At 57.5% G+C, this 22,749-nt stretch overlaps 2 protein-coding genes across 7 annotated transcripts in view; one reads left to right on the forward strand and one right to left on the reverse strand.

Annotated features, from left to right (window-relative positions):
* The first annotated feature begins 1,515 nt into the window (after nt 1–1,515).
* Nucleotides 1,516–11,630, forward strand: GLIS2 (GLIS family zinc finger 2). Of its 3 annotated transcripts, none has more exons than XM_045284014.1 (8): nt 1,516–1,981; nt 5,912–5,939; nt 7,058–7,292; nt 7,776–7,948; nt 8,033–8,209; nt 8,291–8,424; nt 8,516–8,637; nt 9,410–11,630. In XM_045284014.1, the coding sequence occupies exons 3-8, from the start codon at nt 7,121–7,123 to the stop codon at nt 10,207–10,209; spliced, it is 1,578 nt and encodes a 525-aa protein (XP_045139949.1). In that variant the 5' UTR covers nt 1,516–1,981; nt 5,912–5,939; nt 7,058–7,120; the 3' UTR covers nt 10,210–11,630. The 3 variants fall into 3 exon arrangements, with proteins under 3 accessions (XP_045139949.1, XP_004705891.1, XP_045139956.1); XM_004705834.2 differs by having other exon boundaries at nt 8,519–8,637; XM_045284021.1 differs by lacking the exon at nt 5,912–5,939.
* A 187-nt stretch (nt 11,631–11,817) lies between these two features.
* Nucleotides 11,818–22,749, reverse strand: part of LOC101663309 (mitochondrial import inner membrane translocase subunit TIM16) — a 70,572-nt gene continuing 59,640 nt past the window's right edge. Inside the window, exons 24-31 of one of the 4 annotated variants that reach the window (XM_045283998.1) lie at nt 21,114–21,232; nt 19,991–20,126; nt 19,550–19,638; nt 19,068–19,154; nt 13,262–13,346; nt 12,306–12,442; nt 12,097–12,162; nt 11,818–11,960 (exon numbers count right to left, since the gene is read on the reverse strand). In XM_045283998.1, the coding sequence (XP_045139933.1) occupies nt 11,874–11,960; nt 12,097–12,162; nt 12,306–12,442; nt 13,262–13,346; nt 19,068–19,154; nt 19,550–19,638; nt 19,991–20,126; nt 21,114–21,232 (806 nt within the window). In that variant the 3' untranslated portion in view covers nt 11,818–11,873. Of the gene's footprint in view, nt 11,961–12,096; nt 12,163–12,305; nt 12,443–13,261; nt 13,347–13,951; nt 15,152–17,577; nt 17,683–18,378; nt 18,981–19,067; nt 19,155–19,549; nt 19,639–19,990; nt 20,127–21,113; nt 21,233–22,749 lie in introns of those variants that run through there. The other 3 variants (XM_045284003.1, XM_045283999.1, XM_030884394.2) reach the window with 3 other exon arrangements.

Below are 22,749 nucleotides of genomic sequence, written 5' to 3' on the forward strand. Positions count from 1 at the left end.
GAATAGAAATCACTGGGAGGCTTTTTTGGTTTTTTTTGGAGCTGCTACCACCCCATGGTATCTGTTCCCTAACACACAGCACACCCCTCTCTATCACCCAGCTTCTCCCACAGTGATCCCTGGAGGGCTGGGGTCTGTCCCATTCAAAGGGTGGAGGGTGGGGGAGGGCCTGGCCTTGGAATAAATAAATGAGTGATTGAATCTGGAGTGCTGAAGGAAGGCCAAAGTCCAGAGCTCCCCAGCCCTCCACGCTGGCAAGTGCTGGTCACACTGGGCCAGGTGCCTGTGCCCGGGTCAGTAGCTGTATTTGGGATGCCCTGTGCTCCCTGCCCTTTGTGCAGTGGGCTGCATACCACCACCTGCCCCATCCTGCCCCCAAGCAGAGAACCCCTGTGTCCTGGGTCCTGGTGCTACTGGGCCTGTATGTTTGGGCCCAGGTGTGACATAAGTGCATGAGCCTGTATGTGGGTCCTGAGGGCCCATCTGTGGGGCAAGGGACCATATCTTCACTGGCCTCAGAGAGAGTGCCTCTGGCTGAGTGCCCAGGCCTGCCTGTCCACCCATGGGTGGCCCTGCTGCTTGGCCCTGCTGGGTATGTGTCCCCATCTGGCTCCCCTCCTTGCCGGTGCGGTGCTGGCCCCTCCCAGGGATTTGGGCTGCCAAATTTGGGCTCAGCCCTTCCCTCCCCTCCCAGCCCGGGTGGGTGGGCACCGGTTGGTGGGGGTGCTGCTTTGCTCACGCCTATCTGGCTGAGGCCCAGGTGCAGGCAGTGCTCAAGGCCCCACGCACTCCCGCCCCCGCCCCCCCCTAAGCTGGGCAGACAGGAAAATACCAGACATAGTTGTGCAAAGGTGGCTGCGGGCAGGCAGGCAGGCAGGCAGCAGGGGGTGGGGGCCACATTAGGGCTGGAGCCACCGGGCCGAGGCGGAGCCTGGTGCCAGGCTGGCCCTGTAGCTGGACGGGCACACACCCAGGTGTGAGGGGCTCTCCAAACTTGGGTCGCGGCCCTTGGGAAAGAAGTCAGGCGAAGGGACCCTGGGGATCCTGAGGGGATAGGGATCCAGCCGGCCTGCCTCCCTGCATCAGCTGTGCCTCTGACTATCTAGGTGACCTTGGCAGGCCCCAGTTTCTGTGTGGGGGCACCTCAGTCCAAGGCTGGGCCAGCAGACCTCTGGGCTACCCTGTTGCTGGCTCTTTCTCAGTGTACCAGGTGCCAGCCCAAGGCCCAAGCCAAGTCAGTGAGCTGGGAAGCCCATAAATTGTAGGCTCAGGAAGATAAGGGGCCCCACCCGAGGCACCCACCCTCCACTCCAACCCCCACCCCCACCAGGAGCAACCCAGGGCAGGCACCGAGGTATCATACCATAGGTGGCTCCTGACACACCTTCAGAGGTGTTCCCAGGGCCTCCTGAGTCCGTTCACACTCATACTTGAACTTGCACTGGCCTGTGTGGTGGGGTTTGAGGCTGGCTGTGTACTTGTCTCAGGGTAGGGAGGGGTAGGTCTGCAGGTCTGTCAAGCAAAGAGATCAGAATCTCTGGTTGGAGAGAGACTGGTGGAACCCCTGAGACTCTAGCTCTCAGCCCCCCTTCAGGTCTGGAAGTGAATGCATTCTCTTGGTCCCAATTTTCTGCCAAACAATACCCACCTACCCACCCCCTCCAGTTCCATGGAGTCATAGGTCCCGACTCCTAGTGACCCAATAGGACAGAGCAGAACTGCTCCCTGGGGTTTCTGAGGATGCCTATCCGCACGGAGTCAACAGTCTCATCTCTCTCTCCCAAGTGAATGCGACTGAGCTGGAGGTTAGCAGCCCAGCACTTAACCTGCAGCTTCACCAGGGCTCTTTGAGAAGTTTGCCGAGAAGGGGAAAGTTCCACCATCTCAGGAAAATCTTGTCGGTTCTGGCCCGTTTCCTGGAAACCCCTGGCCTGCTCCTTTTAGAACTATCTGCACCTCCGTTGGACCTGGGCTCCAGAAGGTGGGTCAGGTCTGGGGTCTCAAAATGGGCAGGCAGGGTGGGTGAAGTCTCCTAGTGAGACAAACTCGGACAGACTGTGCGTCTGTGGGGAGGGCTGGAATCCCTGCTGGGTTGCCCTCCCTGCCCATGTTTCAGCCACGGGGACTCTTGAATTCACACACCGCTCTTATTCCTCCTACCCTGTTTCCCCGAAAATAAGACCTACTTACAGTTTTGCCTCTCGCTGAAATATGACATCCTCCCGAAAATAAGGCCCCCCGAAGCTACCATAACTCTGGACTCTGGACCATAGCGGCGGGCGCCACTTCACAGCTCACTGTTGGCCGCAGCGCAGCTGGAGCAGACAGGAAGTGCAAGGTCTCTTTTAATAAAACAATAAACAATAAACGTGTACTGTATTCTTCATGGAAAAATAAGACATCCTCTGAAAATAAGACCTAGTGCATCTTTGGGAGCAAAAATTAATGTAAGACACTGTTTTATTTTCGGGGAAACAGGGTAGATGCCTGGCCCTGATTCAGGTGCCGAACCGTACAAACCAGGGAGCTTCAAAACTTTTGTGGGAAATCCCTTTATCTTTCAATTCCTGTCTTCCACCATCGTTTTCTTTTTCTTTTTCCTCCCCATGAACATTTTCTCTCATATTGCTGGAAACTGTAAATCCTGAATGGGTGTGCAGAATGTCATTGAGGCTCTCCCAAAATCCAACGGGGTTCGTTTACTATGGACACCGACCCCATTTTAAAAGATGAAGATGTGGAGGCTCCAGGGGGAGAAGACTCGCCCCAGGTCACATGGGCAGTGGGCAGTAAAGCCAGGCGGGATCCCAGGAGAGCTGATGCGGGTTTGGGGGCCTGAATGGAAGCCAGGTCCTACAGAGAAGAAGCCTTTCTCCCTGCCCACCCACCCACTCCGCCCCCAGGTCTTAGCCCAGCCCCTAATTTCCCCTCCACCCCCCAGTCCTAAAGCTGTGCTCAGAGAGGGAGGGTGGAGCTTTTGGCTCAGCTGGGCGTGGCGGTCCAGTTCTCTGGAATGCATGGCTTTGGGGCGTTTGCTTTGGCAGCGTATTTGCCTTCAGCTCTCCAAGCCTCTGGCAGGCCTTCCCAGCGCCCACCCACTGCCTGCTGCTGCCTTCCTAGGCTCCAGTGCCCCCGAAAGTCCCATTTGCTTGCCCCTCCCCAGGCCTATGGCACAGGCGTGGTTCTGGGCCGGATCACTGGCTGGAACCTGGCCACAGACAAGCCTCAGGACCTTGGACAAGTCCCTCAATCTCCCAGCACCTCAGTGTTCACAGCTGTGAAATGGGGATGGAACAGCACCTACCTCCACGAGGTGGGATTGGCAGGTGCTAGTATGGTGTCAGACTGCCAGGGGCCCACTGGCCAATCCACCCACAGTTCCCTGGGGTGTCCCCCCCTCTGTAATGCCAGTTACCAGAACACACAGGGAGAGGCCTTGCAGGGGTCCCTCGCACTTTCTGTCTGATACCAGGAAGGCATTTGGACATTTGGGAATTGTGTCTGGGCCCCTGTGGCCAGGTCTTACGCCAGATGGACCACAGCTCAGAGCGGTGGTTTGAGGACTGCACGGGAATGAAGGGTGTATTGGCTACTCCCCAGACTCCAGGCTACAAGTGGTGGGTGGAAACAACCCAAAGGGCCTTATCCTCTCCCAGGAGACCCCAGTGGGCTCAGTGGGTGTGCCCTAGCCAGCTGCCCTTCCGGAACAGGGAAGGAGGGGGCTTTACCCTGAGGCCAGATTCCAGCCCCTCTGCTGTCATTAACAGCATGACCTCAAGCTTCGGTTTTCCTATTTGTACAACACATTTCCCAACCCACTGCCCTCCGGTCGCTCTGACTCACAGCAAGTGACCCTATAGGATGGATTAGAGCTGCACATAGGGTTTCCAAGGCTGTTAAGTCCTTAAGGAAGGAAGTATGCTGCCACATCTTCCAGTGAAGGCCTGGTGGGTTTGGATGCTTAACCCATTGCGGCACTAGGACAACTGCCAGCGTGTGCTCACTATAGCAGGACTGGTGGCACGGGGTTAGGGACTCAGCTGCTGAATGACAGGTCTGAAGTTCAGGCCTCCGCGGGAGAAAGGGGTGGTGGTCTGCTCCCGAAAGCGTCTAGACTTGTCACCCTGTGGGCCAGCTCTGCTCAGTCGTTATCTTGTCTGGATTTTGGATTCACCACGGGTGGGAGAGGGGGGTTGCATCCATACCTAAGTTGCCTGGCACGTGGGAAGGGCAGAGGGTGAAGACCACCTGCCCTTACTTTTCAGAAGTGGGAGCCCCTCCTGCCAGTTCCCGCCAGGTGACCCTGATGGTTGCCCTCCAGTTGGAGCCAAGGCGAAAAGCTAGCCCCGCCCCGCGCTCTGTCCGCCCCGTCCCGGGAGGTGGAGTAAGGAGGGTCCCTCGCCCTACCTGGCCCGGGGCGGGGACAGGCAGAGGCAGGGGCAGGGGCGCTGCAGCTGACGGCCGTCTGCTGGGCGTCCGGCGGGCTCGCACAATAGCAGCCATTGTCTCCCTTTGGCCAGCAGAGGGGCGTGCGGCCCGGCCCGGAGGGGCCAGCCCACCCGCCGGGTGACCCCACCCCCCACCCCAAGGGCGGGGCGCTACCCCCACCCCCGCCGCCCTGGTGGTCCCCCTGGCCGCCCCCGCGCGCTTCCTCCCTCACCGCCGCCGCTTCCTCCGCGCCCTCCTCGCTAATTAGTTCCTTTTGCAGCTGGAGAAGCCGGGCGGGAGGGTGGTCATCTGGGCGGAGGGGGGCAGAGGCCGTCGCGTTCAGCGTCTCCAACTTGCCCCGTGCCCCGGACGCTGCAGACAGCGGGGGTCCTGGGTGTGTGATCTTCCAGCTACCCCACCCAGTAGAGGGCTAGTGGATGGATGCCACTGAGGCATCAGGAAAACGGAGGCAGGCAGCAGAGTTCAGAGGATGCCAGCTCCGGGGGACGTGGGCAGCCTTGGTTAGGAAGCTGTCTGCGGGCTGCGGAGGGTATGGGAGGGGGCATATTTCACCTGAGCATCCCTCCTTTACTAAACCAGGACACGGGGTGGTCTGTCAAGCCTATTAATTGTCTGGGGCGCTACTGGAGGTGACAGCCTGGCTGATGGAGGCAACCCCCCACACGCCCCGCCCTCAGGGTTCCAGACTGGGCCCCGCCCCCTCTCCAGCCTTGTAAAAGCTAGCCAAGATCTCCAGGCGTGCAGGGACCTGGCTCTCGCCTGCCCCCTCCACCCAAGCCAGGAACAAAGGGCTGAACCAGGAGCCCAAAACCGGCTGTGGCCGGCCAAGGGTGGGGGAGGTAGGGTGAGGGGTGGAAGGCGACACTTTGAGGTCGGCCAAGGTTAAAGCAGGAATGGGGTCACGGAAGGTCTTCCCCCCTGGGGTGGGAGTGCTGGGCTTTGGGGGCGGCTCCTTCCTCATTTCCCAGGAGGGGGAGGCGGGGCCTCGTGCTGGACTCTGCTTCCCTGGCAGGAAGTGGGGGTGGGCTCCCTGGGGAGTAAGTGCCCTCTGCCGGCCTTGGGCACGGTGCCAGGGCCCCACCCTGGGAGACAGGCCCATTCTGGGTCCTCTCTAACTCTGGTCTAAAGCAGTACCCCTACCAAGGTCTGGAGAACAAGGTCACCCACGACCCCGCCCATTCTTCCAAGCACCGTGCCCCTGGGCCGGGGTTGGAGGTGGGGCAGTGCCAAAGTATGGCCCCTGTGCAATTTCCCCCGTGTCACAGGACCCTCGAAATCTTTACTTCTCAAACCTTCCAGACCCCGTGGTCCCCTTCTCCAGAAGGTCAGAGCTGGGTTGGGGGTGGAGGCTGTGGAAAGGCCTGTGGCCCTGGGCCAGCTGAGGAGGACCAGGCCACCAGCCCTTCCTGGCTCCTGAATTCTTAATCAGCATAAATATTTACTTCCTTCCTCCCCTTTGCAGGCTCCCAGCACAGAGGAGCTTCAGGGAGGTGGGTCAATTTCTAAAAATAAACAGGTGGAGGGACAGTCAGACATAGACAGACAGAGCTGAACGGGGGTGGTGTCAGGGGCTGGGCAGCTCCTTGTCCACCTGGATGAAGAGGAAGGCAGGTCCATCCCTGCCTGTTGGCCTTGGCCTGGGGTTCCAGGAGAGGGGAGGGTGGGAGTCTGAGGACTGAAGATGGCAAATTCCAGTAGATGGGTCAGGCCTGGGGACTCCCAGCCTCAACCTGGGTAAATTTATGGGGATGGCATGCTGTCTGCATGGCCAAGGGGGTTGGGATCTTAAGGTGCACCGCTAGAGCAAAGAGCGCTATGTGAGGACGAGGACTGTTCTGGGAGGGATTTGGCTGAGGTGGAACCTGTCTGGGGCAAAGGCTGGAGCAGGCTGGAGCTGATCAATTTTGCTCTGGGGGCTGGCTAGGAGAAGAGAGCCAGGGGACCAGGAGCTGCCCTCCACATGCGCACACCAGGGGGTCAAAACCAGGCAGATACAAGGACAGAATAGAAGCAGGATTCTCCTAAAACTACCAGAGGCTGGTTACCTCCACACCCCTGCTGGCCTGGTCCAGCCACAGCCTCTAGCTGCCCCCTGGTGGCAGTCTGAACTCTTGGGCCTGTGGGCAGGCCCCTCTAGGCCTCCCCTGGGAAGTGGGTCCACTTCCTGGCTCTCTTCAGACCCTTCAAGGCCTAATCCTCAGGAAGAGTCACAGCTGCTGCGGTGGGGGGCGGGGGAGTGGCAGCCAAATGAGGTCTGGGTCCCTTGGACATGCTTTGCTCCTCTGCCTGACTTGAGGTGGCCTGGCTTCCAATGGGGCACTGTTTCCTTCTGGAGCAGGTATAACTGCTGAGCCTGCCTGGCCAGTGTTGTAAGAGCTGGCCATGAACCTGCTGCTTCCTAGCTCTACGTCCAGAGACAGTTTCTCTAGAGCTCATTTTCATAGCCAAATGCAGATCATGAGTTCAGAGAAGATTCTTAGAAGTGCTACAGACCCACATTCTATCATTCACCTACAGGTTAGGGCTGGGGGAAGAGGCTCTCATTGTCCCGGCTCTGAAGAGAAGGCTGGAGCCACAGTGTCACAGTGCAGCTTCTGCTTCCCTCCAGGTTCTGGTCTGAAGAGCTGCCTGGTGCCCCCGTGCTTGCTCCCAACCCCGGCCTCCCACCACCATGCACTCCTTGGACGAGCCGCTTGACCTGAAGCTGAGCATCACCAAGCTCCGGGCGGCAAGAGAGAAGCGGGAGAGGACGCTGGGGGTGGTCCGCCACCGCACCCTACACAGGGAGCTTGGCCTGGTAGATGGCAGTCCCACACCTGGCTCCCCAGGCTCCCCACCCTCAGGTACTGCACCCATCATGCCAGGCCTCTTCAGTGTTTCCTGTTGGTTCTCCCGACAGCTTGGCATTGTGGGAGGAGGACACTCGCTTGCAGTTAAGATGGGATTGAAACAGAGCACTCTGGGATAACTTAAGAGGGCCTAGTGGGGCTGCAGTTAGGTACCCGGCTGCTCACAGGAAGGCTCAAACCCACCAGACGCTCTGCGGCTGAAAGGGGGGTTGGTCTGCAGCTGTAAAAACGTAGTTTCTGGAACCCAGTGGGGCAGTTCTCGGTCCTACAGGGTGGGTGACTGTGTCAGAATTGACTTGGCGGCAGTGAGTCCCCAGGGGGGGGGATGTAGGAAGTTCAGGGGGACTCAGAAGCAGCTCCCCAAAGCTGGGCCTGTCACATTTGTCAGCAGTTCAGGCTGACCTGACACTTGGAAGCTCTTGTGAGCTTCGAGAATGTGGAGGGTGTCTGCATCCAGGGTCACTGCCTCTCCTCTAGGCTTTTTGCTGAACCCCAAGTTTCCCGAGAAGGTGGACAGCCGCTTCTCAGTGGCCCCTCTGGTGGACCTCAGCTTGTCCCCACCATCTGGACTGGATTCCCCCAATGGCAGCAGCTCACTGTCCCCTGAGCGACAGGGCAATGGGGACCTGCCTTCAGTGCCCAGCGCCCAGGTAAGGAAGGAGCGAGGGACTGGAGAGTGGGGGTGATGGGGTAGCAGAGCACTGAGCAGCCTGTCCCGCACTCTTTTGCTCCAGGACTTTCAGCCGCTGCGTTACCTGGACGGCGTGCCCAGCTCCTTCCAGTTCTTCCTGCCCCTGGGCTCTGGGGGTGCATTGCACCTGCCCACCTCCTCCTTCCTCACTCCCACCAAGGACAAGTGCCTCTCGCCTGAACTACCCCTCCCCAAGCAGCTAGTGTGCCGCTGGGCCAAGGTGAGTGGGCCGGGAGGGAGGAAGGGAGAGAGGGGGGAGGGGCAGGTGGCATACCAAGTTCAAATCCTCCCCATCACACAGTGCAACCAGCTATTCGAACTCCTGCAAGACCTGGTGGACCATGTCAATGACTACCATGTCAAGCCCGAGAAGGATGCTGGGTACTGCTGTCACTGGGAGGGCTGTGCTCGCCACGGTCGGGGCTTCAATGCCAGGTGAGGGAGGCCGGTGTGGGGGTGGGAAGGGAAGGGGGCAAGGCCCGGCGGCCAGCGAGCTGACGGCCCTCCTGCCACACCCCACTTGGAGCAGGTACAAGATGCTGATCCATATCCGCACGCACACCAATGAGAAGCCCCACCGCTGCCCCACCTGCAACAAGAGCTTCTCTCGCCTGGAGAATCTCAAGATCCACAACCGTTCACACACAGGTGGGAGGACCCGCTGGGGCGTCGGAATGGGGAGGGAGGGGGGCGCCATAGACGCATCTGTTTGCAGGGATGCTATTTGCTTGGGGGGTGGGGGGACAGACCCCAGCCCTGCGGCTTACAGCCTAGCCTAGTCCTTTGGTGCTCTGCCTTGTCCGCACCTCTGGGGAGCATGGGCTGTGTGTCCTCGGCCTGGCCCTCCCTGAGTCCCCTGAGTCCTCATAGCTCTCTGGCCGAGGGAAACAGAACACCAAGCCAAGTCTGTGCCTTGCTGTTTTTTCTAACTGCCACGCCAGAAGTAGAAAGAAATAGAGGAGGAAATCATCGTGATGTTTTATTCAACCAGTATCTTTGAGACACAGGCATTTTCAGTCTTAGAAAAAGAGAAGTCCCTGAAGGTGAGAATGGTGCTGTCAGAAAGGTCACAAGGAAAAAAAAAAAAGGAAAGTTCACAGGGATTGACAGCCTGTGGAAGCAGCTGTTTACTACGTACACATAGGGGCTACCAGGAGGCCGTGTGAACTTAGTGACAACTGGTTATGAAAATCAAGGTCTTTGCAGTTTGTCTGCTTGTGTGGGTCACTCATCTGCACAGCTCCATGAATGGTCAGTGCAGTAGGCCCAAATCAGAGGGCAGCCAGGGTCCTGGTGGCATGACCATTCTCAACTCCAAGGGTCATGTTGGGATACATGCTAGCTGCTGGGACAGCCTGTGGCTCAGGGGAGCCTTGGGAGGGAGGGGAGAAGAGCCCTGACGCCCTTGGCCTGCTCACAGGTGAGAAACCCTATGTCTGCCCCTACGAGGGCTGCAACAAGCGCTACTCCAACTCCAGCGACCGCTTCAAGCACACGCGCACCCACTACGTGGACAAGCCCTACTACTGCAAGATGCCTGGCTGCCACAAGCGCTATACCGACCCAAGCTCACTGCGCAAGCACATCAAGGCCCATGGCCACTTTGTGTCCCATGAGCAGCAAGAGCTCCTGCCACTGCGCCCGCCTCCCAAGCCCCCACTGCCTGGACCCGACACTAGCCCCTATGTCAGCGGGGCCCAGATCATCATCCCTAACCCTGCTGCCCTCTTTGGAGGCCCTGGCCTACCTGCCCTGCCCCTGCCCCTGGCCCCCGGCCCCCTTGACCTCAGCGCACTGGCTTGTGGCAATGGTGGAGGGGGCGGAGGCACAGCAGGTCTGGGGCCTGGGCTGCCGGGCCCAGTCCTGCCTCTCAACCTCGCCAAGAATCCACTGCTGCCCTCACCTTTTGGGGCTGCTGGACTGGGCCTGCCAGTGGTTTCCCTCCTTGCTGGCTCCACAGGCAGCAAGGCAGAGGGGGAGAAGGGGCGGGTCTCAGGGCCAGCTAGAGCCCTGGGCTTGGAGGGCCGCAAGACGCCCTTTGAGAGGACTGAAGGTGGCCGCTCCCGGCCCAGCTCTGATGGGCCGTCCCTGCTGCCTGGGGCTGTGCTGGACCTGTCCACCGGAGTGAGCTCTGCGGCCAGCAGCCCTGAGGCACTGACTCCCGGCTGGGTGGTTATCCCGCCAGGCTCTGTGCTGCTCAAGCCGGCCGTGGTGAACTGAGCACACAGCTCCAGGCCCACCCTGACGAACAGAAACTCTTCTGCGAAATAGCAATAATGTCCTCCTGCCTGAGGGCGCAGGCCCAGACTGGCCAGTGCAGGATGGTGCTAGGTTGCTGCCAGCTCCCAAAGGGGCACTGGACCTGCTGTCCAACAGAGCTGGGCTTTTGAGTCCTGAGGTGGTGCCCACTTCTGGTCGTCCTGTCCTCACTCCACCCAACCTTCAGCCTCAATGCCTTTTCAGCTGGCAACCCCAGAAAAGTGGGGTCAGGGTGACACCCACCCCACCCCAAGAGCTGAGACCAGGAGCCCCAAGAAGCAGAGGCCCTGCCCACTTCAGACATCTGTTTCTGGGCTCTGGGACCCCTTTCCTCCCTCGACCCACCCTCCCAAAGGAGGGCCAGACAGACAGAAACCACCTATTCCTACTCTCCCCACGACAAGGTGCCTCCTCCCCTAACCACCAAGAAGGGAGGCCCGCTCTGCCTGAAACCCCAGTCCACTTCCTTTTGGACATGGTTGGCACTGCCGAAGACTGAACAATGACGACTTGGCCTGCAAGATACCTGTCACCCGCGCCTCTGAGCCTCCTGGTCTGTGGGGGTGGGGTAGAGTGGGGCAGAACCTGGGGGCATGGGAAGTTGGCTTGGATGGCCAGGGAGTGCAGGGCAGTGGCCAGTGTCTTTCCTGCCTGAGCTCATTCATCCTCAGCTATGGGTAGCAGCTGGCTGAAACACCCAAGGCTGGGGATACAGTGCAGGGGAACACGGGGTTAGAAGAAGCCCCTGCAGGGGGCTGTTCTCCCCATGGCCTCCCTCAGCTCCCCAGCCTTGACTAATTCAAGGGCCTGACATATAGCATAAGGGGAGCACTGTGCCCCAAGGCCATGACAAGTTCCCACCAGGCCTGTTGCTGACCCCCCTGAAAGAGCACCTGGCGGCTCTGGCTCCTAGCCTCCCAACCCTAGAACCTGCCCCTCACCAGCCGTGTTACCAGTCCCCACACCTTCCCAGCTGCTCTGCGGCCTAGCCCTTACAGACTGCCCTTCTGTACCAGAGGGGTCACCCAGATCAGCCAAGAAACCCAGCCTCTGCCAGCATCAACAGTCCTGCCTGCCCCTAAGGGAGCTGGCCTCCCTTCTTGTAGCCCCTCTCCAGGGCCCCATGATGGGCAGGTGGGCAGCACGTGGTTGGTGGTAAACCAGGCTCCATGTTGGTGTTGCCAGACTGGGGTATACACCCAGGAGAGCAGTATTTAACAGGTTCTAAGTGCCTTTCTATTGTAGCTTACGTTCCTCCTGGCTCAGTGGCTGTTAGCATAGAGTTTAAAGAGAGAAAAAGAGAAGCTAATGACTAGAACAATGTACTCCTCCAGGTGAGAGGAAGTTTATCAAGAGACAATAAAGCCCGTTGCAGAGGCGAATGTCTTGCGTCTGGTTGCCTCCATCACCATTCACACACAGCGCACCGGCGTGCCTGGCCACCCTGCTCAGCTATGGGGAACCCCTTGCTTCCCCAGCTGCAGACGACATTCTGCCACAGAACCCCCAGATGCCATATTCACATCCAGCTCCCAGGGCTGGCAGGCAGGGCAGGGGCACAGGCACAGAGACCCCGAAAAGGGCATTTATTAAGTGGGCTATAAATTAAAGGGGGCGGGGCAGGGTCACGTCCTGGATGCCTGTTCCTTCTCTCTGTCCTCCTGGGCCTGGATCTTGAGCTCCTCCTCAAGGCGCTCCTTTGCACGGACCACCTGGTGGGTAGGTGAGGGGCATGCCTTAGCCTAGGCAGGTTCCTACCACTGGCAAGGTACAAGGGAGTGTCATCAGTTCCCCCCTCCCGCAGGGTTTGGGACATGCCAGGCTCTGAGTTGCCATGCTGGCCCTCACCTTGGACTGCAGGTAGAAGGAGCCACCCACCGATTTGTCGTTTACCTTGAACAAATGTTCATAATTCTGGAAAGGAGAGGAGAGGTGACTGGTTAGAGGTTGGAGGAAGTTGCTGGAAGGCAGCAAAGGAGACCTCAGAAGGCTTGACCCCTGGAGGGGTGGGGGTGGTGGGGTCGGTCGGTCATCACACCCTGGAACTCGGGCCTCACCTTTTGGATGTCCTCAGGGCTAAGCTTGGCGACATTGAGGATCTGCTGGGCTTCCTGCAGGCTGAGGCCCGATAGGTTGGAGGCAGCAGCTGACTGGTGGCCGGCCCGACCCCGGGCATCAGCAGCTGCCCGGCTGGCTGTATGAACATCAGCACATATTCAGCCCTCAGTGGCCCTGGGGCTAGCACTCCCCCAGGGCCTCCTGCTTGGGCAGCTCATTCTGGCTGGAGTGGTTTTGTGGGGTGGGGCACTGCACTGAGTGGAATTCTGTTATCAGCCCCCCAGTGAGACCAGAGATTACCCTGACCCTCTCATTGCCCAGGCACAGCAAATCTGGCAGCTTTGGTCTGCTCTGGGGTCCAGACCAGAGAGGGCTATGGACAAAGGAAGGTGCTACCAGCTCAACTGGGACAGCAGGCTGCCTGGGAGACCTCTTCCCCTCTGGGGCACTTTTCTGCAAAGAGCCAGCGAGCAAATACTTTAGATTCTGAGGACCAAACCAGCTGGGTCTGACAATAAAGCAGGCCGCTAGACAAAGCAGAAAGATGGGCATGGCTGTATTTCAATAAAACTTTACTTACAAAATAGCCATTCAGGGGTCAGTTTGCCCACAGCTGCCCTGTTGTTAGCTGCAGAGTGGATTCCCGGTGACCCTGGTGCAGCGCAGAACTGCTACATGGGGCTTGCAAGGCTGGGAACTTTGGGAAGCAGACTGCCCAGTGCCCCTGGGTGGGCATAAACAAACCCTTTAGGCACTCAGTGCCATCAGGGCCCCCAGTCCTGTCCTGGGTGCTCTTTTCAACTGGGTGGGATAAGAAAGAACCTCTTGTCGGTGTAGGGGTTTCCCAAAGCCAACACCTCCCTCACAGCAGGGAAAGCACCCCAGAGCCTCAGCCACAGAAGGACCCCCTGCAGCTCCCACCGCCCAGCCTCATGCACCCCTGGCCCATGCTCACCTGCAAACTCCTGCCGCAGGGCCCGGGCAAAGGCTCTGCCCACCACCTGCACGCTCATTACGATGATCTGGGCCAGGTACTTGGCCTGCAGGCAGAGGTGAGCTGGTGAGCAGGTTTCTACAGACTCGCCACTGCCCTCCCCAGCATCCCAACAGATTGCTTCGAGGGCTTCAGGATGTTCAACGGACACAGGCAGGCTGAGAAAGAGGTCCTAATGGGACTGACTCCCAGAGGCAGCCAAGCCCCTCCTGAAGTCTAGGAGAAGCACTGAGACGAAGTGGCCCATAAGGGACAGAAGTCACTAAGGGGTTCGGTAAGCCTAGGCTGAGGCACATGCTCCTTGCCTCTCAAATCTACTAGTTGAACCTTCATTTCACAGTTCCTTCTAATACCACCCAGGCCATGCAAGTCCTGGGGTTCCACTGGCATTGTTTGGGGACCCCACAACAGACTGAGCTGCCTCAGGGAGTTTTTTTTCCCTGTAGTGGAGACACAGCAGACGGGCCTCCCACAGTGCTGCTGGGGAGGTTCAAACCTAGAGCTCTGAGGCCAGTTCCTTCAATACAGTTACTAAGTGTCTGCTGAGTGCAAAACTACTGCCCATCTTTCAAAGAGCTCAAAGCCCCCAGGAGGGAACTGAAACAAACACATAAAGAACCAAAGAACAAGCCCCATATAAACCCAACTAACCAGTGTTCTGTCGATTCCAACTCTCCACAGCTCCATGCGTGTCAGACTGGAGCTGTCCCCTTGGTCGATTCCAAGGGCCTGTCAGGCACCACTGGGTGCGTCTGGAAGGGCCAGTCCCTTTGGTCACCCACCCACTCCTTGTTTGTTCACACACATATTGAGTGAATCTCCCAAGCTCTCTGCCAGCACTGGGAGTCTGATGGTACACAAGACACACCCCAGCCCTGCCTGGCAGCAAGGTGGTCTAGACCCAGGGGCCCAAGCAGCGGAATCTCACTGACCAGTGGCCAGAGGGGGCCACCAGAAAGATACGGGGTTTCCTCCAGCTGAGTCTGGAAGTGAGCGGGAATGCTGGGAGTCAGGTCAGGGAAGAGGGGTTGTGGGCCATCGGTGAAGTGATGACTGGAAGGGGCTTGCATTTTCTGACTTCGAGTAAAGCTCAGCTGCTGCTGACCCCCTCACGTGTTCAAAGCCAAGGGCCAGGCTGCCTGGAGCTGGGCCACAGGTGGAGAGATATGAGGAGGCCCTGGCACCCATCTCCTCCATTGTGCAACAGGAGCAGGGGCAGAAGGCCACTAGCCCACAGTGTGGCAGGAAGCCCCACAGGCCTGCAGCAACCCCAATGCCTCTCTGCTTGGCTCACTCCTCTCTCCACTAGGGATCAGCCAACCCTTCCCTGACAGCCTTCCCTCTCACAAAAGCCCTGCAATAACCTGTTTACTTTCTGCCCGTAGTGGAGTCGCTATGTGCCTAGTTCTGATCAGAGGCTGCTCCCCAGCGCCCCCTGCAGGCTCCCAACCAAAGCAGCACGGGTGATGCTACTGCAGGCCCAGGGGAAAGCTAAGCTGGCACCCTTTGGGAGCTGCCTGGGCAGCCTAGACTCCAGCAGGGGACCATGGGAGCACAGGGGGGCCAGCCCTAGCACACACAGCCCAGCCGTGACTTTGGACAAGTTTGCAAACCACCCTCACCTCACCAGTCTCTGCTTGCTCACCTGTAAGTCCTAAATGGGCTCCTGCTTACAAGGTGCTGCCACCTGCTCGCTCTACCTACCTACCTACCTACCTACCTACACACACACACACACACACACACACACACACACGGGTTGAAGAGACACAGGCAGTCAGGGGGACCACTGGCTGAGACATCCTCCAGAAAGCTCAAGCACCCTGTAGTCCCCTCACAGAATGCCACCCAGCAAGAGCAAGCACCTGACCCAACCTTGGACTGCAGGCCACCTATGGTCAGGGCCAGGGGACTCCAACCCTGGGGCCCATGGGAGGTGGCACTGAGGCACCGTGGCATTGCATCTGTTTGCACAGATGGCAGCTCATCAAAGGACCCCAGATTAGGGAGCTCAGGGATGTAGCAATAGGGAAGGCCAACTTCCAGACAGAACAGCATGCAGTACCCTTGCAGGCCCTAGGGGTGAGGCTGGGACCACCCCTGGGCAGCACCCTGAATCAAGGACTCTGAGATAAGTGAGGCTTTGTCCACCCCACAAGGCTGGAAGGAGGACAGGACCCCCACTGTCACACCAGCAAGGAATAGAGAGCTGTATCCCAAGGCCCAGGGGTCCTGCAGTAGGTGGTCAGAAACATGGGGTGAACGTACTGAACTCAGCCACGGCCAGCTTTGCTCTGGACAGAGTTCCTGTCCTGGGACTCCATGGCTCTGAGCAGGGCTTCCAAATGCTCTCCCAGACCTCTGCCCTGGCCAGTCTCAACACAGCCTTCTGCTGTTGCTTGTGGTCCAAAGCTCTCAAATGGCCCCCACCCCACCCGGCTTCCCCAACACACACTCACAGGGCAGGCACATCACATGTTCCTCCATCAGCTCCACCTCCCTTCACACCCAACCCCTCCGCCTTTAATGTCCTTCAGGTACTCCTCCTGCAGGGCTCACTCACTGAGTCAGCCCCTTGCAAACACTTCTAGGCAGTGCTGGGGCCCTCTCTGCTCGGTCTTTCTTCCCCCACAAGCTGTTCTACTAGTTCAGGGACTCTGAGGCTCACTTCACTCTTGCCCTCGACGGTGGCTCACCCTTAGCAGGTGGCCCTAACAATGGGATGGGGAAAATGACCTATGGGAACCCAGGCAGAGCTGAGCTGAAAACTGGCCTGATGCCGGTGAGCTGTGTGACCCTAGATGAGTTCATTAGGCCCTCTTGCCCTCAGGCTCCTCATCTGTAGTGAATCCCCTGGGCGGTGCAAATGGTGAGTAATACATTGGCTGCATGGTTCTATTTATATAGGTGAAGTAGCCAGAAGAGGCAAGATGATGGTTGCTAACCAAAAGGCAGGAGGTTTGGGTCCACCCAGAGTTGACTTGCAAGAAAGGCCTGGCAATCTACTCCCCAAAATTTGTCATTGGCAATACAGGGGAACACACACATAGGTTTCCATGAGTTGAACTCAATTATACAGAAATTGGGTTGCTCAATACGAATTAGATGAGGGGCTCTAAGCAAAGCACTAGCCAGCACTTGCAAGCTGTAGCGTTAATGACGATAGTACTTCCCCCATTATTGTTAGTTATGGGACAGTCTACAAAGTAGCAACACCCCAAAAACAGCAAGGTCAGAATCAGTTGGCAAGACACCTAGAAATACATGTACCTGTTTATATAAATATAGGAGCCCTGGTAGTATAGTGTGTTATGCATTGGGCTGCTAACTGCAAGGTCTGCGATTCAAAACCACCAGCTCACAGGATTTCTATTCCAGTAGTCACAGCCTTGGAAACCCACAGGACAGTTCTACTCTGTCCTACTGGCTGCAGCGAGTATACCAAGTACATAAACACATGGAGCCCCGCTGGTGCTGTGCGTTGTTGGGCTACTGCCCACCGGCAGTTCCTCAGGAGAAAGTTGGGGCAGTCAGCTCCTCAAGAGATTGACAGTTTTGGAAAGGTACAGGGGACTTTCTATTCTGGTGTTGTGGTTATGCATTGGGCTGTGATCCGCATGGTTGGCAGTTCGAAACCACCAACAGCTCCATGGGTGAAAGACAGCCTTCAACTTCGGTAAACAGTTACAGTCTCGGAAACCCACAGGAGCATCGACTCGGTGGCAATATAGGCCAGAATCAGCTCTATAGCTGTGGATTTTAGGGTGGACATAAATTTCTGCCCTGAAACTCCCTGTTTGAAGGTGCCCCTGGCGCTGGCCCATGGGCGACTCTGGGCGCCAATGGCGTGGTACAGACGCTCAATTGAAGCTGACACAGGGTCTGGTTCGAGTCTCAGTTCTCCCACTCCCTTGGGATATTCTCGGGACCCATCCCGTCCACTTCCGGGGGGTCGTCGGGGAGACCTAGTGCGCAACCAGGTGCTCACGGCCACCTCCAGCCCCACCTCGTGGGTGTCCGCGGCTGCATCCCAGAGGCTGGCCCACGTCGGCGAGCCCTTCTCCAGGGTACTTCCCTGCCAGGCGAACCCGACGGGCCTGCACGCCCGGCACCTTCCTCTGCCCGGGCCCAATGGGCGACGCGGCGCGGCCGGCCCGACAGTGAACGCAAGATGTGCCCCAAATCCCGCTTCCCCATCCGGCGCAGGGGACCCGTGGTCCCGCCGTCCCTCCGCCCCAGCTCCGAAACGGCCTCCCTCCCGCGGACTGGGGCCTCACCATGGCGGCCGCTCTGCCACCCGGGGCGGCCTCCGACTTCCGTGGCCCCGCGGCCCCAACTCAAGGGCGGCCGGCGGGTCAGAGGCCAAAGGAGGCAGGAAAGGCGCGTGCGCGGGGCCGCACCGAGCTGCGCGCCTTGCCGGCCTCCGAGGGGAGGCGCGTTCCGGTGACGTAACGGGGGTGGGGTGGGGGCGGAGCCTGCCTCAGTTCAGACTTGAGAATTCAAGAGTGGGTTCTCTTTAAGACCCTGGGCCCTGGGAGCAGCAGAAGGAAGGTGAGGATTCAACGTGGGGCAATTTCGTCCCATGATTTTCTCAAAGCATCAGAGCTAAAATTATATGAAATAATCATACAATCCCTTCTATGAATAAAGTAAAATATCTGATTGTTACAATCAGAAAATAGGGGAGCCACAAAATACATTTTATCCCAGGTTCCTTTTGCCTAGGAGGTTCTTTCCCAGGCTCCTGTGAGGCCCACATGTCCTTCCAGTCTTTGCTCAAATGTTCCCTTTTCTCTGCGAATCTCCTGTCCCCCTCACCAGTTCCCTGACTATTGTGACTCTTTCCAAGGCTGGACATCTTTCATGGGAGCAGACTGCCTAGCCTTTCCAATAGCACAGCGATTAAGCACCCCACCAGCAAGGCTCCTGTAAATTTCTTCCACATCTCTCTTCCTTCTGGTTATTTCTCTGCACAAGCCTGGTTAGACAATACCAGTGTAGAACAAAGCTTCTCCCCTTGCCCATTCTCCTGTCCCCTGCCCCTTCCTAGCCAGCACGAGTGAACAGCACACAAGGTGGCCAGCTTAGAAAATTTTAATCACTGAGGATATCCTGGTGTGTGCAGGCCCCTGCCTGTGGGGCTCTCAGCGCTGGGCTACCCCTTTTGCCTGGCTTCAAGCCTGGAGAGCAGGAGCAGCTGGTCTTAGAGCCTCCAGGCTGGTGCTGCTGCTCCTGGTAGGGGGCCAGCCCCTGAGGCCCTTGACTAGAACTGGGACAGCAGGCAAGATATGGTGGCATATAGGCGCTGAAGGCACGGGCAAAGCCAGCTCAGACTGGGACCAACGCAGGTCAGTAGGTAGGATGTGTGTGAGGCCTAGGGCCTGCCCAGGGCCATGCACAATACCCCCCCTTCCCCGAGTCCCAGGCTCCACATGCTAACAGGCAGCCATGGAGAAGCAGCTGTTCCCAGAGAAAGCAGAGGTTAGGGCAATTCCCAGTGGCTCTGGGGTTGAGAGGCCACTGAGGGGCCCAAGGCCAGAAAGCAGCCAGCCTTCTGGGGATGAGGTGCTGGGGCCAGAGAGGTGTCTTCCAGTCTGAGGATGAGACATGAGGTGTGCAGGGCCCAGGTGGTCTAGGATGAGGCAGCGCAGGTGAGGCCAGGGATGAATGATGGCTAGTCCTGGGGGGAGGGTAAATGAAGATGTGGGACGTACATCCTGCAGGGATGGGGGGTCAGGGCAGTGTCGGGGTCTACCCATCCACTCACCCACTCATCCTCATCTACACCCTCAAACGCGTCCTGGGGCAGTGGGTCCTCTCGGTTGCCCAGCTTCGCCACCATGGCAGTCAGCAGCTGGGTGGGTGGATGAGAGACAAGTTGGGAAAAGTCTGAGGCCGAGGTCCGTGGAGTCCACACAACAGCCTTGTGCAGTCAGACCCTGGCCAAATGGGGCGGATCTTCGCGAGAAGGACACTGACATAGGTGCATCGGCAGACACAGGCCTGAGGAGGCGGCCTCCTCACCCTGCCTGCAAACTCCTATATGGAGACCAAGGTCCCCTTTGCACTTCAGCAAGCAACCCAGAGGTTGCTTGCCGAAGGCTGGGCAGAGCAGGACTCTCATCTGCCCCAAGAGCCTCGAGCTTAGTGGGCACAGCAGGCCGGGCACCCAGGGCCTTGGAAGGGTCATGACCACACTATGGGCTGAGAGTGGCTGGAGAATTGAGACTCTGTACCCGCACCCCCTACCTCTTCCTTCTTTTGCTGGTCTGACTTCTCCTCCAGGTACAATGTCGAGGGGGCCCGTCTTGCAGGTGCCTCTCGTGGGGCCTGGCTCACTGGGGAGAGGGCAGGGAAGACATGAGAGAGAATCATGGCTGGGAGAGCCTCGCCCAACCCTTAGGCATCTGCTCTAAAGATGTCCTAGGCATAGCACCAAGGTTCACTGGAGCTACTGGACACAAATGTGCGTGTGTTTGTGTGCGTGTGAGAGAGAGAGAGATGCACACACAGACCATGGGCCCTGCCCTCCAGGGGCACACCACCCGCTTCCCCACAATCCTTGGGAGTTCCAGAAGCTTCTGGGTGGTGGCAGACTAGAGATTGGACTGGGCCTTCTGCCCCTTTCTCCACTCCCATCACTGCCCCTGCCCTACTCTACCCTGTCCCACCTCGAGTCCCTGATCCCACCTGGGGTCATGCCAGAGGGCTGCAGGCAGAGGAGCTGGGGCTGCCCATTGGCGCCTCCCAGCCAGGCCTTGGCACTGAGCACCGGCTCCCACCTCATGGCCGTGTCTGGGAATACATCATCCTGGAAGAACTCTTTCTGCAGGGAGAGAGCAAGGGGTCCTTTTGAGGTGCAGCCCAGGATGGTGGTGGTGGTGGTGGTTGGGGTGGTGATCACAGGCATCTGTCTTCAGAAGGTATGGTAAGACCTGAGGTCCTCCCAACAGTCTTGGGGAAAGCAGCTACCCCTCCTGTGGGACACAAAAGGCTTTTCCCCCAGAATGTCTCCCCCAACTATATGCCAAACCTAGGATGCTGCTTGCATCACATAGTAAATGACAGTACACTTGGAGTCAATGCAAGCTGGTTAGAGGTTAGTCTCCTTGTGGGTATCAGTCATCTAGAGCAATCAGACTATAGTCTGTCCCACCCTGAGTAGGGCCCCACTCCTTCTGATAAGGACAGTGGATTGCTTCCCTGAAGGAGAGCTCAGAGACAAGGTTGAGCCCACTCAAGGGTGACCAAGGTTAGGTTGCCATCTTCAATCTAGGGTCTGCCCATCTTGTCACATAGGTACCCCTAATCCCTCCACTTCCTATTGCGTGTAGACCCCTAGATCGTCCCCCTCCCATTGCTTGTATTGCCTATGGTACAACCCCATCCTGTGATGTATGTGATTACCTGTAATTGGGGGCTTACAAACCCCCTAAAGATATGTAAGCCTTGGTTAGAAATATATGTGTCTCCCTCCCCTCTTCTTCTTCTCCCTCTCTCTGCGCAGACCTGGCTGATGAGATCATGGCCATCCCTGAGGTGAGCATGCTACTGTGAAATGTATTTGACTCTTTTATTTTACTCTCCCTCCATTGCTCCTAGTCTCTATTACTTTACTATAATCTTTATATATTATTGCCGTATAATTGCCTGTGAACCCTGCGATATTGTTAGAGGCTGGCTTACTCTTAACACCGTCTCAAAGTAAAGAATGAGTTCGTTTGGGTATAGGGCCAGGCAGGGCCCGAAGCCCGACAGCTCCGCTGGGGAGGGGTGGGAAGCTGATGGTGCGAGTCCTGGGGGCCGAGCTTACCCTGACTCGAGGCAGCCGAAAGGCCACGGGCTCCAAGGAGGTCTGGCGGAGCCTCAAGCATCGAGCAAACTCTACTTCCCGCACATCACACTCAGTCTTGGGCAGGAGGACAAAGCCCTGGGGGAAGGAGAGTGGTCAGAGTGGTTCTGGGGACATGGAGACCCCCTAGGGGGCCAGTGTTACCTAGGACCTCATTGTGCTGGTAACTGTGTGTGTACACTCCCTGGGGAAGGAAGTCCCAATGTGTAGGGTTTGCCTGTTCCTGTGGTGTAAATACTCCCATCACGCTGATTTGAAGCAGACATGGAGCAATGGGAAGAAACCTGCCACCACACATGGCACAAACTCCAAACCAGACCAAACTCACTGCCCTGGATGTTGACTCACAGTGACTGGTAGGACAGAGCAGAACTGCCCCTGTGGGTTTCTGAGACTGGAACTCCTTATGGGAGTAGAAAGCCCATCTTTCTCCTGCAGAGCGGTTGGTAGTTTGGAACTGCTGACTTTACAGTTAGCAGCCACCTGGTAACCACTACATAACCACTCCGAGTTCCTCACTCAGAGCACAAACAAAACACACACACACACACACACACAGCCACTGAGTCGATTCTGATTCATAGCCACCTTATAAGACAGGGAGACGTGTCCCTGTGGGTTTCCAAAACTGGATATCTTTGTGGGAATAGAAAGTCTCATGCTCTCCTTCGGAGCAGCTGGTGGTTTTAAGAAGCTGACTTGTGGTTGGCAGCCAGTGTGTAACCCACCATTGCACCAGGGATCCATCCACCGGATGCAATAGCCAGGAAGCAATGGTTGGCTTTTGAGTGGTTATTACCTTTGCTTTTAATATAACTAATTTAATTTTCAGCTCACACAGGGAGACTCTGGGTGGTCCAAATATCAGTGAGCTCAGCTGATGGCTGAAAGGTCAGAGGTTCAAGTCTGCTTAGAGATGGTTTGGCAGAAAAGCCTGGCGATCTACCTCCCCACAAAAACCAGCTGATGCAATAACTATGGACCCAGCCCTGCCCTGATACAGCAGAGCCATCACGAGTCAGACTTGTCCAGGTGGCAGCTGGCAAGTTTACTGATGTTTAATACTGATTGTGTTTCAACAACTGGCAAGCACAATGTCTGGAAATGTCACAAATTGCATGGGGCGGGGGGCTCATCCCTCAGCCCCAGTCTGACTCATAGCAACCCTACAGCAGAGGCAAACTGCCCCCGAGAGCTTCTGAGGCAGTCCACCTTTACAGTCTCACCTTTCTCTTGAGAAACAGGTGGCTGGTGGTTCGAACCACCAACCTTTCAGCTAGCAGAGCAATGCTTAACCCACTACACCATGACAGCCCCTCCGTGATCCTAGCAGGGTCTTCCAAGTCACTGTGGACTTGGTTTTTGAGTTTTCTAGCTCTGGTGGTGCTCTGGGTATGATTAGGTTGACAACCACAAGGTCAGCAGTAAGAAGCCACCAGCTGCTCTTCGGGAGAAAGATGAGGCTTTCTACCGAGCCTCAGACACCCACAGGGGCAGTTCTACCCTGTGCCACAGCGCTGCTATGAGCCTGAGTTAGAATCCACTTAATGGAAGGGAGTGCCCGTAGGACCAGGGCAGTGACTGCACTTCCCTGCAT

Source organism: Echinops telfairi, unplaced genomic scaffold (assembly GCF_000313985.2).
Source record: "Echinops telfairi isolate 266 unplaced genomic scaffold, ASM31398v2 ScPeMD7_5;HRSCAF=22, whole genome shotgun sequence".
NCBI classification, from domain to species: Eukaryota; Metazoa; Chordata; class Mammalia; order Afrosoricida; family Tenrecidae; genus Echinops; species Echinops telfairi.

Excerpts from the sequence above, each read along its gene's own strand:
- GLIS2 (XM_045284014.1), top strand. The coding sequence starts at position 7,121 with ATGCACTCCTTGGACGAGCCGCTTGACCTGAAGCTGAGCATCACCAAG. Across the intron at positions 7,949-8,032 it reads CTTCAGTGCCCAGCGCCCAG|GACTTTCAGCCGCTGCGTTA; the intron begins GTAAGGAAGGAG and ends CTTTTGCTCCAG. Across the intron at positions 8,210-8,290 it reads TAGTGTGCCGCTGGGCCAAG|TGCAACCAGCTATTCGAACT; the intron begins GTGAGTGGGCCG and ends CCCATCACACAG.